The 16802-nt window shown below is 39.8% G+C and overlaps 1 protein-coding gene across 1 annotated transcript in view; it reads right to left on the bottom strand.

Moving 5' to 3' along the window:
* Window positions 1-1220: 1220 nt before the first annotated feature.
* ZCCHC2 (zinc finger CCHC-type containing 2) overlaps window positions 1221-16802 on the bottom strand; it is a 59232-nt gene continuing 43650 nt past the window's right edge. The window contains exons 11-15 of the mRNA XM_025364944.1: window positions 15747-15811; window positions 15288-15382; window positions 9837-9965; window positions 4263-5756; window positions 1221-3285 (exon numbers count right to left, since the gene is read on the bottom strand). Of these exons, the coding sequence (XP_025220729.1) occupies window positions 3218-3285; window positions 4263-5756; window positions 9837-9965; window positions 15288-15382; window positions 15747-15811 (1851 nt within the window). The 3' untranslated portion in view covers window positions 1221-3217. The remainder of the gene's footprint in view (window positions 3286-4262; window positions 5757-9836; window positions 9966-15287; window positions 15383-15746; window positions 15812-16802) is intronic.

Raw genomic sequence — 16802 nt, 5'->3', positions numbered from 1 at the left:
GAATCAAGATCACGCCATTGCACTCCAGCCTGGGTGACAAGAGCGAAACTCTCTCTCTCTCTCACACACACACACACACGACTAACACAATCTAGAGCAGTGGTTACCTTAGTGTAGTGGGGGAAGGAGAGGGAGGGATAGCTAAGGATATGGGACATGCTAGTGAATGTGAATCTGGGTTCATGATTTACATGTTACCTATAGGTGCATTATTTGTTGGCTGAAAAGGAAAGTTGGTGCCCTGCAAACAATCAGGGAATTTATAATCATTTCAAACTCACTGCCCACCCAATTGGATCCAGAGTGCACAGTCATTAGTGGGCTCCTGACAAACGGCCGAGGCCCAGGACGGTGCTGGCCACCGGGACTGCTGCAAGGGCGGTGTGGAACAACACACACAGGCCCCCAACCGTCTCTTACAAATTACCGACCGCTTAAAAACTTTGAGCCTGGATTATAGCTGAGATAAGCAATGAAATAAAAAATAATATATATTGTACTCAGAGAGGGGCCTGGCTAAAAAAATCACACTAACAAAGCTGATATTACAAGTAATGAGTCCTTTACACTTTTGGTGGGTAAAGGCCTAAACTGGAAACATGAGCTCAAGATTGATAAGGACTCTGCCTCATTGCTACCATAGCCTTTGGCACGCAGCCAAGCACTCAACTCACGGAGTGCAGTCCCCCTTTCTCTAGTGGTCACGCAGATGACCTCTATATAAAAGTTATTTGGGAGGCTGGGAATGGTGGCTCACGCCTGTAATCCCACCACTTTAGGAGGCAGAGGCAGGCAGATCACTTGAGGTCAGGAGTTCAAGACCAGCCTGGCCAACATGGTGAAACCCCGTTTCTACTAAAAATACAAAAGTTAGCTGGCATGGTGGTACACACCTGTAATCTCAGCTACTCAGGAGGCTGAGGCAGGAGAATCGCTTGAACCCAGGGAGGTGGAGTTTGCAGTGAGCTGAGATCGCACCACTGCACTCCAACCTGGGCGACAGAGCAAGACCCTGTCTCAGAAACAAAGAAGTTATCTGGGGGAAGAACTGAGGAACATCCAGATGGTAAATAACTTTGGGATTCACTGCCCACCCTGCAGGGAAATGGGTTGATTCGGACCCCAAGATAATTACATACATAAATACAATTTAAAAAAAAAAATCACCATGTATGATGTCCTATCTCCACTTTTACAAAATTTACAATGAGGCACAATTCTTAAGCTGTTTTTCATTTTTTTATTGCTGTTAATTCAAGGAAAAAAGGTTGCATAAAATCCAATCTGTTCTAGAAATATAAGTGGCCTTTCCAGTACATAACATTTCAAATATCAAAGTATATGGTAAACATACAAATAAGGAGAAGGTAACATACCTCCTATGTACAGTACAGTATTTTAAATCATAAAATAAGCTCCATAAAGTACAACTGGCAAGTGATTCACAATGCGGCCCATACGTGGCTTATCAAAACTCTCACTTGAACAACTCAACTGCAGCTTAACAATTAATTTAATAATGTGGTCCAAAAATACCCAGATCAAATAAAATATATTTAATCAAAATAATTTCCTTTACTCCAACTTTCTTTCTAAATTAAAGCTTTCATCTACCCCTTCACACCCACCCCTTCCCCATAACTCCCACCCCTGAAAGAAAGTTTCAAAATGTACATTGGTGCTATAAATATAAATGCTACTTATGAAGCATGAAATTAAGCTTCTTTTTTCTTCAAGTTTTTTCTCTTGTCTAGCAATCTGTTAGGCTTCTGAAACAAGACCAAATGTTGACGTTCCTCTGCTGCATACCAACGTGACTCTACACAACAAAAATCCATCATTTCTGCTCTGTGCTGAGGAATGGAAAATGAAACCCCCAACCCCTTACCCCTAGGACTATACAGTGGAAGCTGTTCATTGCTGATGAATGCAGCAGTCACCAAAAAATACACCCAATCTTCCAGATAACCTCAGTGCACTTTAGGAAATCAAAAATTACCTGGAAGCAATTTAGTACATAGATTGGCTTTTTAAAAAAACTTTTCTTTTTTAAAAACAGCAGCATTAAACTTAGTGACATGACACCGACATGATTAATACCATCTTAACACACTCAGAATTCAGTCTTTCACATTATAATCAAGCATAGTGGTAAACTGTTATAAAAGTGACTTTGCTACGAGAGACAGGGAACAAATAACCTGACATGGTAGAAACCCATAGCTCTGTTCAGATTGCAATAAACCATACACATTTTAAACACAATGTAACACTGTAACAGTTGGTATAGGGAAAGAAGAAATCTTTACTCAGGTAGTGTCTCTTTGAGCACAACACGGTGGTAGACAAGTAAAACTGGCTGTAGACTTCCATTACAAACACAAGCACACAGAGAGCGACATTCACACCAGTGTGTTCACTTTGTGTCTCTCTGAAGCAACAGGCTAAAAAAGGATGATGGAAGTAAAAAGTTGGTTTCAGAAAAAGCTTTTTGTCCATTTCGTACGTCATATTTTTTCAGTTTCATATGGTTTAACTTCTTCCTCTCTCTTCCACTTATTTTCATTTTTATTTGGACAACAAGCACTGCATATATGTATTTACGTGACACTGTTTATTACATATATACACACTATTTTGGGAGTTCGATTCCTCCCATAACATTAGGGTGAAACATTCTGCCCTTGGTTGATACGCAGAGCAGTTTACAAAAGTGGGGTGAATGCACTGCTGGCTGTTCCTGCTGCGGGCCAGGGGCAGAGTGAGGCTGGCTGGGGAGGAAAGTGTCGTTTAGGGTGAAAGTGAGAAAAGCTGGGAAGAAGCAAAATTCCTTTTTTTTCAAAACCATATGACTGTCACCAGTGTTGTAAAAAAAGGTCAAATACACAGTTTTAAAGATTCAGTAAACATTGCACACAGCAAGTATTCAGTGTAAAAAAAAAAGCACGCACCAACATTTTCCTTTCGATAGTTTGTCTGAAGGTTTAAATTACATGTATCATACATAGAAGCCTGTTGTTGAACCAGGAGACCAGAGGCTCAAAAGCATTGCATTCTTTCTTGTTTTGGACATTGGTACAAGAGAAATGAAAAATCCCAACTGCATAGAAATCTAGGAAATGTATAGACAAAGAAACAAAATACCTTTCCTTTCCTCCCCTCCACACCCCATGACTCCCCACACTTGAGTGTATTAAGTAGGCAAGCTTTACTCGTTTCAGTCTGCAGAATCCAACGTATCATTAGAAGGGGGGAGGGGAGGTGCGTATCTCAGTCTGTAAGTGCCTAAAATGGGAAAGACAGAACTAAGTCACCGCTTACAAGGAAACGTCATCACAAACCACTATGTACAAGCTATCACACGGACATGCTCTCCACAAGGCACCTTCGTCAGCTCTAGTGCCACTCCAAATGGCCAATCTGCTCACTTTAAGAAGCAATGTAAAGTTTGTGCTTTGAATTCAATCTAAAAGCTATCAAACTTCTCTTTCTTTAAGAATGCCAAGTAAATACATTCCCAATTTAAGACTTTTTTTGTTTCTGGGTAAGATTTGGCAAAACGACAAAGGCCAAATGCATGTGAAAATAACAGTTTGAAGTCGACACAAAATTTGGTATCTTATTCAAACATAGGTACGACCATTTTCTTCTTTCTGGTGGTAGTAATATTAAACTTCGTTCAAATTCCTTTACTCTCAAATCAAAATAGTGCTGAACTATTTTGTTCCTGTAAAATGCAACAGAATCTTGGACCTTGTTTTTGGTTTTTTTTTTTAAACTTTTGCTGGGAAGGAAAAGGGCAGCATGGGGAGATAGGCCTGAGGCATCTGGTTATGCAGATATACTAAATAGTTACTCAAAACCTAATGTCAGATGACTAGATTACTTCCTAGGTTTTCAATATTGAAAAATTTTGCTTACTCTATGTAACAGGATTGTAGCTTAAAAAAAAAAAAAGGTGCTGCAAGCAAGAGATTTAACATTACAGAATGCAAATTCCCATCACACTCCTTCAAAAGGGCCTTTAGAGTTTATTCCTTAATTAGAAACTGAATTCCTCTGAACTTCCTTGTGCTCTGTGTGACCTGGGTCTACACTAGGTTTTTCCAGTTGCATTTTATGATCTGTCACTGAAAACACAATATCCATAAATGAAAACACAAACAGATCTTTCTGCTACGACAGAATCCCATGATCAATAAGGAAAGGAAGGAGAAACGGGTCAACTCAAAAGCAAGTCCTCTGGGAGTTACTGTGATTACCTTGTTGATTGGCCTCCATGGACGACTGCTTACAGTCCTGTGCATAGTGTCCGCTTACACCGCAATTGTAACATGAGACATTCCCGTTCTTCTTGGGCCCCGAACCACTGGTGTTGGCAACTACATTAGGTGCTGGATATACAGGATAGAATCTCCCAAATCCTGCCATCTGCTGCATGCCATAGTTGGCTTGGCTCCCCATGACTGGGTCATGTACCAGTCCATTTGCATATGGAGTCTGAGGCAGAAAAAAAGGAAGTTGGTTTCCATTGCTCTGATGTGCTTGGTTGAGGTAGCTGCCATTGCAAATGGATGGCAGAGTAAAGAATGAAGGGACTCGGTACATTGGTCCAGGCATTGGATTAGGATAATAGTAACTATTTAGCTGAAGGTTTCCATTGGTCCCACAGCTGCACCTTCGCCCACAAGAACCACAAGGACCCGAGCCCATCTGCTGTGGTGGCCCTACTGTCCCATTAGCGTTCGTGTTCCCCACAGCACTGATGTAAGACGTGCTGTCACTCTGCGCGGTACTGTGTGTCAAGGCAGGGCTCGGGCTCGGGGCAGGGCCTGGGGTGTGGGTAGGAACCGCGGGAGGTACAGTTGCCTGGGCCTGGCTGATGCCTGCGCTCGCTGGCTGGGGAGAAGTTGCTGCTGTGCTGAGCACACTGGAGTTCTGGCTGGGTAACACGCCGGCAGCAAGGGGAGAGCCTGGTAAGGGGTAGGAAGCTGGTGGCTGAGCAGCTGAGAGGCCAGCTGCTGGAAGAACTACTTTCACATTGGTAGGCTGAGGGACTGTCCCTGTGTTTCCCTCAATTTGAGGCACCATTTGATTGAGTCCTACCACTTGAGATGCAGATTTTGTGATGGGGTCCGTGGTAGCAACAGGAGAGCCTGGGAAACTACCTGGGTTATGGATAGGAATAAAGGCAGTGTTTGGTGATCCGATGCTCAGACTTCCGGGTGGCTGTTGTGGGATGTTAACTGTGCAGCTCTCAGAAGATCCCTGTGGTGGTGGCAACTTTAGCCTCTGAACTGTTAGATGCAAAGCGGGAGTACTACTATGTGGAAGGAAGGTTGATGGAATAGGTAAAGGGGAAGCCAGTAACTCAAGGTGCTTTTCTGATTCTGCAGTGGAAGCTGCTGGCCCTAGTATTCCAACGGGGGTTGAATTTGCGGACTCTCTTATTGCAGAAATAGCAACAGGACTAGGAACAAGCATCCCTATGGTTTTGCCATCAGTGGGTTTGGGTGCAGGAACGACGACGTCAGACTTCTGGGCACCATTGTGCATGACACAGTGTAAAGTTGGCATAAAAGAAATATGCTGATACTTGGGTGAGTTTAAGGGATCTTCTAAAAGGTTTCCATTCTCATTTCCTAGTGGAGCAATCTGAACAGGTGGCTTGACAGTGACAGTCTGGTTGACGGAACCATAACCTGTAAACCTAGTTGTTGATGGATTCCCAGAATCCTCAGAATTGCTGTCTGTGTCTACAGAAAACAAACATAAAGAGATATTAACACGAGCATAACTCCCATCTTTCTTGCTAGAAATAAACATTAAGTATATCTCAAAAGTCAGTCAAGTTTGGAAAGTGTCCCTCTGTGATGTCTCCTGACTGTCCGAGCTGACCTCCCTTTAACTTTTGGCTTCCTATGGGTCATCATTAGATCAATGCTTTATTTTAAAACTATGGGGATATAAACAGAAAAACAAAACGTAAAAGGTGAGTTGGAGACGGAATGAAACGCAGTATAAAGCACAGAGATTTATGTACCACCACCTTTGTTCTGAGAACAGCATCAGACACTCTTTTTTTTTTTTTTTTTTGAGACGGAGTCTTGCTCTGTAGCCCGGGCTGGAGTGCAGTGGCCGGATCTCAGCTCACTGCAAGCTCCGCCTCCCGGGTTTACGCCATTCTCCTGCCTCAGCCTCCCGAGTAGCTGGGACTACAGGCGCCCGCCACCTCGCCCGGCTAGTTTTTTGTATTTTTAGTAGAGACGGGGTTTCACCGTGTTAGCCAGGATGGTCTCGATCTCCTGACCTCGTGATCCGCCCGTCTCGGCCTCCCAAAGTGCTGGGATTACAGGCTTGAGCCACCGCGCCCGGCAAGACACTCTTAACCTTAATAAACTTCAGGCAATCCACTTGGTTTTTATTCTGCACTGCCAACCCAAGTTCTTCAATTTGTCTCAGATAAATGATATAATTTCAAGGAGCTCAGTCAAGACAATATTTAACTCAAATATCTAGAGGTAGGGAACAGAAAAGGTTTTGTTTCTTTAGAATGGAGTCAATATTATTAATACTAAATATTTCAATGGGGGAAGAAAATTTAAAGCTATTATTAATCATAAAACAAATATGCTAGAACACAAGAAACAGAGGAATAGGAGAGTGTGGCAATTTCTCCAAAATCAAAACAGCAAATACAAACAACACTGCATCGGCTACTACTCCTGCATCAGCTTACGCCTGTGTAGAGAAATAGTGTTGACCTAGCCTTCAGGGGATGTCCTGACTTTTGGTATACAGGGGACAAGGATAAAATCTGATTCACAATGTTTAAACATCACAGACCCAGACACTGTGTTGATGTATACACAGACCATTCCATTAGAATGTAGTGCCTATTTAAAAATCTTTCTGCTTGTATGGATAAGCTGAATTGCACTAGGTACTTAAAATATTTGTATTCATTAAGGTACGAACTGGCTATATTCAGCTTAAGATGTTAAAAAGTTTTCAAACAGAACACTAAAAACAAATTCATCTTCCTGAAGAAAGATTAAATGAAAGCTACTTACTGACACAAGCACATCAAGTGTTACTAATTCAATTGTTTTAATTTATATTAGAAGAAACTCAAAGAGTGAATGGTTCTAGCATAAACTTCCCTTAATAGATTAATAATTGGGGTATTTCTTGCTAAACTTTGCAAAATAAAAACTATCCCCAAATCCTAACTTATTGAAGGCATTGTATCTGTATCATCACACCAGTGCAGAATCAAAGATAAAAATGTTAAGTCTAAAAGAAGCAGAAACATTTTTAAAGAAGTCAGTTAAATTTCTATGTGTTTAATAGCAAATGGCCTCATGATTTTTAATGTTCCCAATCGGTTTTCTAAGCATCCTGAGACTCCTCTAGACATGTTGGGACATGTCTCGCCCTTTTGTGCACTGATTTGGGAAAGTGTAAAGCCTCAAACAGAATACCATCACTACCCAGGAGAGCAACAGCAAAGCCACCCACACTCTTTTCAAAGTAGCCTTTTCATCCACTGAGAATTCTAAAAATGATCAAAGCTCTCTACCATAATGGATATTTTCCTTGGGTGAAGACAGCCCTAAGCCGTTCTTTCATATTCAGTAACAGCCTATTTGAAAAAAGCCAAGTTCCTCAACACAGGCCTCCAACTTATGCTATTTGATGGCAGAAGAGGGATGCTGCCATTACCCAAGTGTACAGATGTAAACTAACACTTCAGACAACAAGGCCAAATCTGCAGTGTGAGCCACTGACTCACCTGCACATCCTAGAGAATCAAGCATAAATGTACAATGAAACATACTGAAAAAGTTTGTCTAGTCTAGGTAAGGCATAAAAGTCCTCTCATTTAATGCTGGGCACAGTGGCTCATGCTTATAATCGCAACGTTTTGGGAGGCCAAGGTAGGAGGATCACTTGAGCCAGGAGTTCAAGACCAGCCTGGGCAACACAGCAAGACTCTGTCTCATAAATTAAAAAAAAAAAAAAAAAAAGAACAACAAAAAAATCCTCTCATTTAAGCTTCACAATAGCTCGGTGAAAGGTGGTTTTTTTTTTTCCTTTCACAAGGAAACTGCAGATCAGAAGTACAGTGTTGCCGCAGGTTAGAAGAACTGGTGGTACAGTAACTATGCTACATTTGGTATGACTACAAAGTCACTGCAAAGTAAAGACTGATTTTAATTGTATGTGATGTAGCAACACCATAGCATAGCTCCCTAAGACACAGCCTGATACCACAACACAAAAAGAAGCTAAGGTCCCAGAGAGCTGCAGACTGTCCAGGAAGAAACCACACTTGGCTGAAACAATATGTGGTAAGAATCTTAATCTGTAGGTGGACCACGAGAAGTAACCTGATACTGCCCACCAGCATGAGTCCACCTTGTAACCAAGGTGTTACCAATCAGATGTTGTCATCATGCATTCAACATACACATTTTAAAGGAGACCTCACCTCCAGACCAGAATGGTAGAATAAGACCTCTAATAAGCCACTCTTTCATAAAAGCAAGGAAAACCCTAGCAAAAACTGTCAAATAACCAACTTTTTCAAAATTCTGGAAATTAAAGGCTTACAACACTCTGAGAAGTGTTTATTCAAGAAAAATAGCTCAATCTGTAAGAAGAGAAAACCTCAAGGCATTTTCCCCTTGTCCTACTTCCACTCCCCCTTTCTCCAGCTCTAAAACAGACCTGTAAATGACTTGTCCCTCAATTTCTGACATCAGTGCAAACACTCTCTCTCTTCAGTAGTAGCTACAAAACCCAGCAGCCATTAGGAGTATGGGTCTGGAGTTCCCCAAAAGCCCCACCACCAAACTGTCACCATTTGACTGTCCGGCAGCGAGTGCTCACTCTGCGTTATAGCCTCTTACCCACAGGACATTTGTCATAATTAGTCAGAAGCAACTGTTTAACGATGTATACTAGCTGGGGCTAAGAAGAGCTAACCAGAAAACTTAAAATGAAAAACTGGGGAATAAGATGGTTACAGGAGGCTTCGAAAAGCTTTAATATATTCCTGGGAACCTAAAAGGTTTTGCTCACGCCTATAGTTATATGCCCTCCCAAGGCAGACCTGAGAAGGCCCTAAGCCACTGCTGGCTGATTTTAAGCCTCTGTGCACGGAGGAACTGAAGACATAATACACAGAGAAAACAACAAAATGGCAGATGTAAAACCTACCTTATTAGTAATTACATTAAATGTAAATGGACAAATAGCAGAGATCGGCAGAATGAATAAAAAACCATAATCTAACTATATGTTGTCTACAACAGACAAATTTTGTATTTAAAGACACAACAGATAGGTTTAAAGTAAAAGGATAGAAAACGAAACACTGTGCAAGCAGTACCTAGAAAAATGCTGGATTGACTATACTATTATCAGACAAAATAGACTTTAAGACAAAAATTGTTAGTAGAGACAAAGGATATCCTAAAATGGTAAAAGGGTCAATCGAGAGGATGTCAAGAGCATAAACATACATATGCATCTAACAACACACGCATTTTCCTTCTTTCTGCACTAACTCTACCTCATTATGATCCTGTCTTCATCCTATTTAACTTCATACGCAGTGAAATATGTTTACCAAATCAACATTGCTAGGAATTTCTAAGGCAATTATCTATAAGATGCCCTTTATATCAATTTTACATTTAAAATCAGTTAATGGCATTTATAGGATCATAAAATTCCTTGTTTGACTTTGACATGAAGAAACAACACACATTTCCCTCCACTCCCCCACCCTCGCCATGCCAACAATACTCCCATTTCAAAGAGCAAACCTCTGTCTTTCTCTTCTTCACTTTCAAAACTTTCTCTTCCATCGTGTCGGGGACTAGATGGAGAACTGTAACTCTCTGAAGATGTTTCTCCACATGTGTCATGTCCAGAGCCAATGTCCAAATTCACATCTAAAAATAACAACACTGTTAAAAAAATCATATTAAGTCATTTTAAATTAATTTCTAAGTTGAATCATTAGAAATTAATTTTAGCTCTAAATATTTTCTTCAGTTTCCCCACAATCATCTAAAAAAGCTTGTCCTTGATATAAACTGATTAAATTATAATTTTAATAGATAATGCTTGATAAATATATTTTTAAAACAATGCATTCTGACTTCAATTCTGACTTCAAAGAAAAAAAGAGTTAAGGTTGGTTGCAGGGTCTGTCCAGTATCACTTTGAGCTACTTTCTAAGTCTAGATATTTTAACTCCTGAGAGCTTGCTGGAATATTCATTCTTTAAAAGAATTCAAGAAAAGGGCTGCCAAAATGCCTACTCAATGAAAATTACTTGGAGTATTTAAAATAATAAAATGCTTCCCATCTAGTAGACCGAGTAATATCTTGAGTTCTGCCAAGTTCAAGCTTATACTAAGGTAGTATGAGGTGGTGACAGGACCTGCCATGACCAACTAGCTGTATCTGTTTTGAGCACATAAGGAGGGACTATTGTTGTATCTAGTATTGGACAAGAGATACACACTGTGGATTTTTTTTTTCCTATAGTGCCCCTGACTTAGGGAAATATTATCTTATCTCTGTAAACCCAGTAGCTAGCATAATTCTGCCTTACAGCAAGCATTCAACATATCTTTGGTATATAAATCCCCAAATCAGGGATTCCAGAGGGTTCTTAAGAACTGTAGATTACTGAATCATTTCTGTGGCAACCGGTAGAACCAGTAAAAGATAACGCATATTAATTGCCTGGGCAAAATGTGTGTCAGAGAAAAGGCACAATTTGCATAATAAGCAATTCAGGCGGCTAACCTGTGGCTTTTGGCTGGGATAAACTTGTAACAGCGCTAGAACTGTTAAACATGAGCTAGATTAGCTCAGTCACGCAAATGTGAGATGAAGATTGAAGAAAAATAAAGTCATTAGGAATGCTGATGTTGCTAAATTCCTTCTGAGTAATAAATGTCAAACTTCCAAGGGAAAACTGCACAAAATCATGAGAGGCTACAAGGAAAGTGGCAGAGGAGTTCATAGGCAAGTAATAATTTCACAGAAAAGTAACATGGAGGATACCTACACAGTAATAGGCCCTGAATGACCCATCGGTAAGGCGACTAAAGGGATGCAAGTCAACACCAATGGCTGCTTGAAGACAAACTAATGGACCATAGTGGCCAAACAAGTTGTCATTAAATTGGACTAATGATGAAACCTATAGAACTTGCATGGAAGTCTTGCATATAAATATTTCAACCAGCATATAACAAAATGAACAATCCAAGATCAAGAGAATCAAAGATTTGGGGATATTCTCAAACTAGAAATGGACTGGAAAGGAACCTCGGGGTAGCGTTCATCAAAACACAGACAGCGAAACTACAGTAGACTATAGTTCAAAGAGCAAATTTCAGAGTATGTTTTTAAAAAAAGCAGCTACCTCTCCAAAGGGTATAATTTACAAAACTATTTTTATTTACACTGTGCAAGCTGGTGAATATTCTAATCAACTGCCACATACAAAACCGCAGCTTCCAAAGAACTGAATACATAAATCTAAATCTATACTAAACAATCTTTTTTTGATAATTCAGAAGGTACTTCGGAATTGTGTAATACCTCAAGAACTTTAATAATCAGAAATTATGTGATCCTCTAGAGATTCAGGGGATGTGGAAAGTGAAGCCAGACCAATTATGAAAAAGGATACTCCACAAATTGCCCTTTTAAAAAGACACACAAACTTTGAATTTGTCATGTCTCAATGATAAAGGGTCTTGTACATAATAAAGACGATAAAAACAAAATTTAAAACAGAAACCACTATTCTAACACTAAAAATACCGGTTACTGGTAATTATAAACAACAGAAGTCTGTTACAGAGTTAAGACCCATTTAGATAAATCATAGGCGATAGAACCACATATTTCGCCTGCGATATTAAAGGAAGCTAGAGACCTAAATCTTTTACAAGAAACTGAGAGATCAACCATCTCATTTCCCTCTAGACTTTTTGGTGCCACAATTGGCAATAGAAGAGTGGGGTGGAGGAAACACTGGGCAATAAACTACAATGATGGGCATTTTTTTTTTTTTTTTTTTTTTTTGAGATGGAGTCTCATTCTGTTGCCCCGGCGGAGTGCAGTGGCGCAATCTCGGCTCTCTGCAACCTCCACGTCCCGAGTTCAAGTGATTCTCCTGCCTCAGTCTCCCGAGTAGCTGGGACTACAAGTGTGCGCCACCACACCTCGCTAATTTTTATATTTTTAGTAGAGACAGGGTTTCACCATGGTGGCCGGGCTGGTCTCAAACTCCTGACCTCAAGTGATCCAGCGGCCCTGGCCTCCGAAGTGCTGGGATTACAGGCGTGAGCCACCGTGCCTGGCCAAGGTGAGCATTCTTAACGCTCTATACGCACCTCTTCAGAAGACAGACAGAAAGCTTGGGTTTTAACAGAAAAGACACTGCAACAACACAGACAACTGATGGCACTGACTGCGTCCTGGCAGGAGCCAGCACGGAGGAGGGCTGAGCGCCATCTTTGTTTCCTTTTGAAATTCTAAGCTACATAACTGTATAACATAACATAACTCAAAACAGAAGTTAAAATTTACATTTAATAATAAATTTTTAGGCTGGGCGCAGTGGCTCACACCTGTAATCCCAGCACTTTGGGAGGCTGAGGTGGGCGGATCACGAGATCAGGAGATAGAGATCAACTTGGCTAACACAGTGAAACCCTGTCTCTATTTACGTTATGTAAAAACACACAAAAAAATTAGCCGGGCATGGTGGTGGGAGCCTGTAGTCCCAGCTGCTTGGGAGGCTGAGGCAGGAGAATGGCGTGAACCCGGGAGGTGGAGCTTGCAGTGAGCCGAGATCGCACCACTGCACTCCAGCCTCGGGACACAGCGAGACTCCATCTCAAAAATAAATAAATAAAATAAAATAAAATAATAAACTTTTAAGAAGTAAAATACAAATCTTAAGCTAAAACGTATTATTATTTAAAGATCCAAACAACCTGAAAGACTCAGTATTTTCAGCTTCAAGACAATGTCTCTCCAATTTATGACATGAGCTATTGTTCCATAAAAAAAATCCTTGCGCATGTACTGAGTTTACTGAATGCTTAAAGACAATTCTTCCTTGGTGCCTTAATATTTCAAAGAAAAATTAATACACCAAGGGTTTTTTTAAAAGTTGGAATTGGCATATATCTGTGCTGCATTCGACATCAATGAGACAAGCTGTACAAAAAATATTTCATTCACAGTCATTCTATAAATGAAAATACATACAAATCGGTGACAGATACAGAGGAGAAAATAGATAAAACTGAACTTAAATATGCTGAGGCTATTTTCATAATACTTGAAAATTAAGGAAAAAAATGAATGAGAGTTTGTGATGCTGTTACAAAGTTCTTAACCTATACAACGTATGTTTCCCTCTAATTTATTACAACAGGGAAAAGGAACTAAATTGCTGCACTGAACACCTAGGTACTTGGAACTAGGAAAATGCTCTTCATGTTTTTACATGTAATTCCTACAATCTGCTCAAGCAAGCATTACTCCTGTTTTACAAATGAGCAAACAAACGCGTCAGAGAGGCTGCATGCTTAAAAAACTGGGGGAGCACAACACTCAAACCCATAGCTGTCTCTGACCAAAGTCCATGTGCTTCTCCTCTGGAAATGGGCTAACACGGAAAAAACAGCTGCAAACTTCTTTAGTGAGCAGTAGTTCCCAAACACTGTGAGACAAGAGACAGAGTGATCTTATGGAGGGCAGGAATTTCATTCAGAAAATGGTATTTTAGAAAACAAACATGGCAGCAATATGGAAAATGAACTAGAAAGAGAAGGAACAGAGACAGGGAGGGCCGTCAGAATCAATCTCCAAATGTCCACCGACAGACTTCTGTCTTCCGCATTTAGTGTTTTCCTCCTCCGTTATGCTGCCATCACCACCAGAGGGAACCTCAGCGACAGTAAAGTGTTACACGATCCTTCTACAGACAAGATGGGTTTTGTCCATGTTATTTTACCCCCACTTCCAGTGATTCAATGAGTTGGCCAGATGATGTTATTTTTTAATTTATTATGATTTTTTGAGATGGAGTTTCACTCTTGTTGCCCAGGCTGGAGTGCAATGGCGCAGTCTTGGCTCACTGCAACCTCCACTTCCCGGGTTCAGGCAACTCTCCTGCCTTAGCCTCCCCAGTAGCTGGGATTACAGGCGCCCACCACCACGCCCAGTTAATTTTTGTATATTTAGTAAAGACAGGATTTCATCATGTTGGCCAGGCTGGTCTTGAGCTCCTGACCTCAGGTGATTCGCTCACCTTGGCCTCTCAAAGTGCTGGGATTATAGGTGTGAGCCACCGTGTCTGGCCCAGATGATTTTAGATTCGAAAGGTAACCATTTTTCTTTCATCACTATTCAGTCTTTCTATACAAATATACAGTTTAAAAACATACTCAAAACTTTTAAGAAATTGATTCTGGTTATTCATATTACATCACAACTGAATGTACTAATATTAGAATAACATTTAAATTAAAATATCACATTTGTGGGATCACTACATAAATGTGTCAGGGGCATCCAGGGATAAAACATTTTTCCAGAGGTCTGCGTGCTCTTATTCTTTTTTAATCGTTATAATTAATAGTAAAGATAAACAAAATCAATGAAGCTATAGAAGGGCACTTCTCAAGTCAAATGAACCTTGAACCTAAAAATAAAGGAACCTTAATATAATGGTGGGTAAATGGAAGCCATATAAATCTAGCATAACAAAAATTTGAGGGTTGACATTCCCTTAAAGCCTCATAAACCTTCGTAAAGGATGGTTATTAAATCATGAAGAAGTCAACAGTATTCTAAAAAATGACTTTACATAAAAACACTCTCATGAATGACTGGCAAAGCCACAGGAGAGATCCCCCATGGCCTTGGGAAATGTCTCCTGAGTCGGGACTGGCTGGAAAAGGACAACCTGGGAGACTCCTGCTGCCAGAAGGGAGAGGCAGGTGAGAATAACTGAGGCAAAGGCAATCTTCACCCCCTGGCTCGTATGTATTCCCTAAATTAACTCTACTGATTTCGCAACTGTTTAATTTGGAAATTGCTGTACATATCAACACAAGGTAAAAATAATAGTGTTAGGATTTGACATGACAGCTCAGTATCTATTAATACAGTAACTATCATGCTGAATATATTTAGGTGAGGGGTATTTGAAAGAAAAATAATCTTCTTACCTTTCACAGCACCACCATGGGCATGCTGAGGAGTGGAAAGTCTAATACCATTTATTCTACTATTCAATCTGTTGTCAGTTTTCTTAATTTTCTCCCTAAACCAAATGAACACATTGCCAACATTTTTATAAGGTTATCTACCAAACACATTCAGTACAGTACTGACCAAATTCTCTTTAAGACTCTTTAGAGTTAAATTTTTTTAGTAAGGAATAATCTAAATACAATTAAGATTCGCCCTTCAGTAAAGTTCTGAGAGTTTTACCCCTCCAAACTGAATGCAATATTTGACAGTAGCTTTATCACCTGCATATATTAATATTTTGAATCAAAAGAGTAAAACCCAGAATTAAAAATATAAAGAAAACTAACTAAAAAAATACTATGTTGTATACTATCATAAACTTAACAGGCCTATTATCAAAGGCTATATGCTGTCTTTCCTTAAATTGAACCTACTTTTCTGTTTGTGGCTTTCCTTTCTTCTTACTTATTGAAGATAAACTCCGTTTTTCAGCAGAATGCTAGCAGAAAGAAAGAAAGACAAATCAGACAAAAGCTAAACCATACTGACATTTTTACTCTGATAATAAACATTAAAATGATAAATTCTCAGTTGTATATTCTAACAAGTGTTGATTTCCAACCTATTTTTGAAGTTTCCCACCTGAACCACTAAAATTTACATATTCTGTGACAATTACTTATATATTTTCCTCATGATTAATATAATATTGTTTTCTATTTTTCTTTTAAAATGGACCTACATTCTTTTTTCTGACTATAAAATGAAACACAACGAAGTGACTGGCACTTGCTGTAGGTTTACTTCTATTAAAGTACAATTCGATAAAACTGCCAACACTTAATTATGTCAACTCTAAGAAGAGAGGGTGCAGGTACTGGAGTGCGGGAGGGAAAGTAAACTCAGAGGAGCTTTGAAAATAGGTCCTTAATTATGACTGAAACTATTTACAATTTCTCAGAATATGCGTTAATGCATAAAAACACATTCCAAGAAGAGTTAACATTTGGATCTGAGCATTGGCCAGAAACAACATCAGGTTAATGAACCAATTTTCTAGACAGAAGTTTCATTCCATACTTGTAACATATACATAGGGACCTGTGAGGCCATATGACACGAAACATACTTAAGAGCATTCTGCTCTCTGATCACACCCAAATCTTAAGAAAGCAAACATCTCCTAATGCATTCTGAAGTGTCGGTAAACTGACCCAGATATTCATGAAGAAAGGTCAGTTGGAAAATTTACATCAAAATAGCAAGGCAGTGATTGAAATGTGAATCCTTCTTTCAATTCTTTCAAGACCAAAAAATTTTGGCATAACAATCTAATGTACACCTTGTTAAACAGTGAAGGTATTATTTTTAAATTTTTTATTTTGTTTTAAATTTATTTTTTAGAGACAGGGTCTTACTCTGTTGCCCAGGCAGAAGTGCAGTGGTGTGATCATGGCTCACAGCAGCCTTGAACTCCTGGGCTCAGGTGA

Source organism: Theropithecus gelada, chromosome 18, assembly GCF_003255815.1.
Source record: "Theropithecus gelada isolate Dixy chromosome 18, Tgel_1.0, whole genome shotgun sequence".
Taxonomy (NCBI): domain Eukaryota; kingdom Metazoa; phylum Chordata; class Mammalia; order Primates; family Cercopithecidae; genus Theropithecus; species Theropithecus gelada.
The sequence above is the reverse complement of the archived record's forward strand: the minus strand, read 5'-3'. Positions and strand labels throughout refer to the sequence as shown.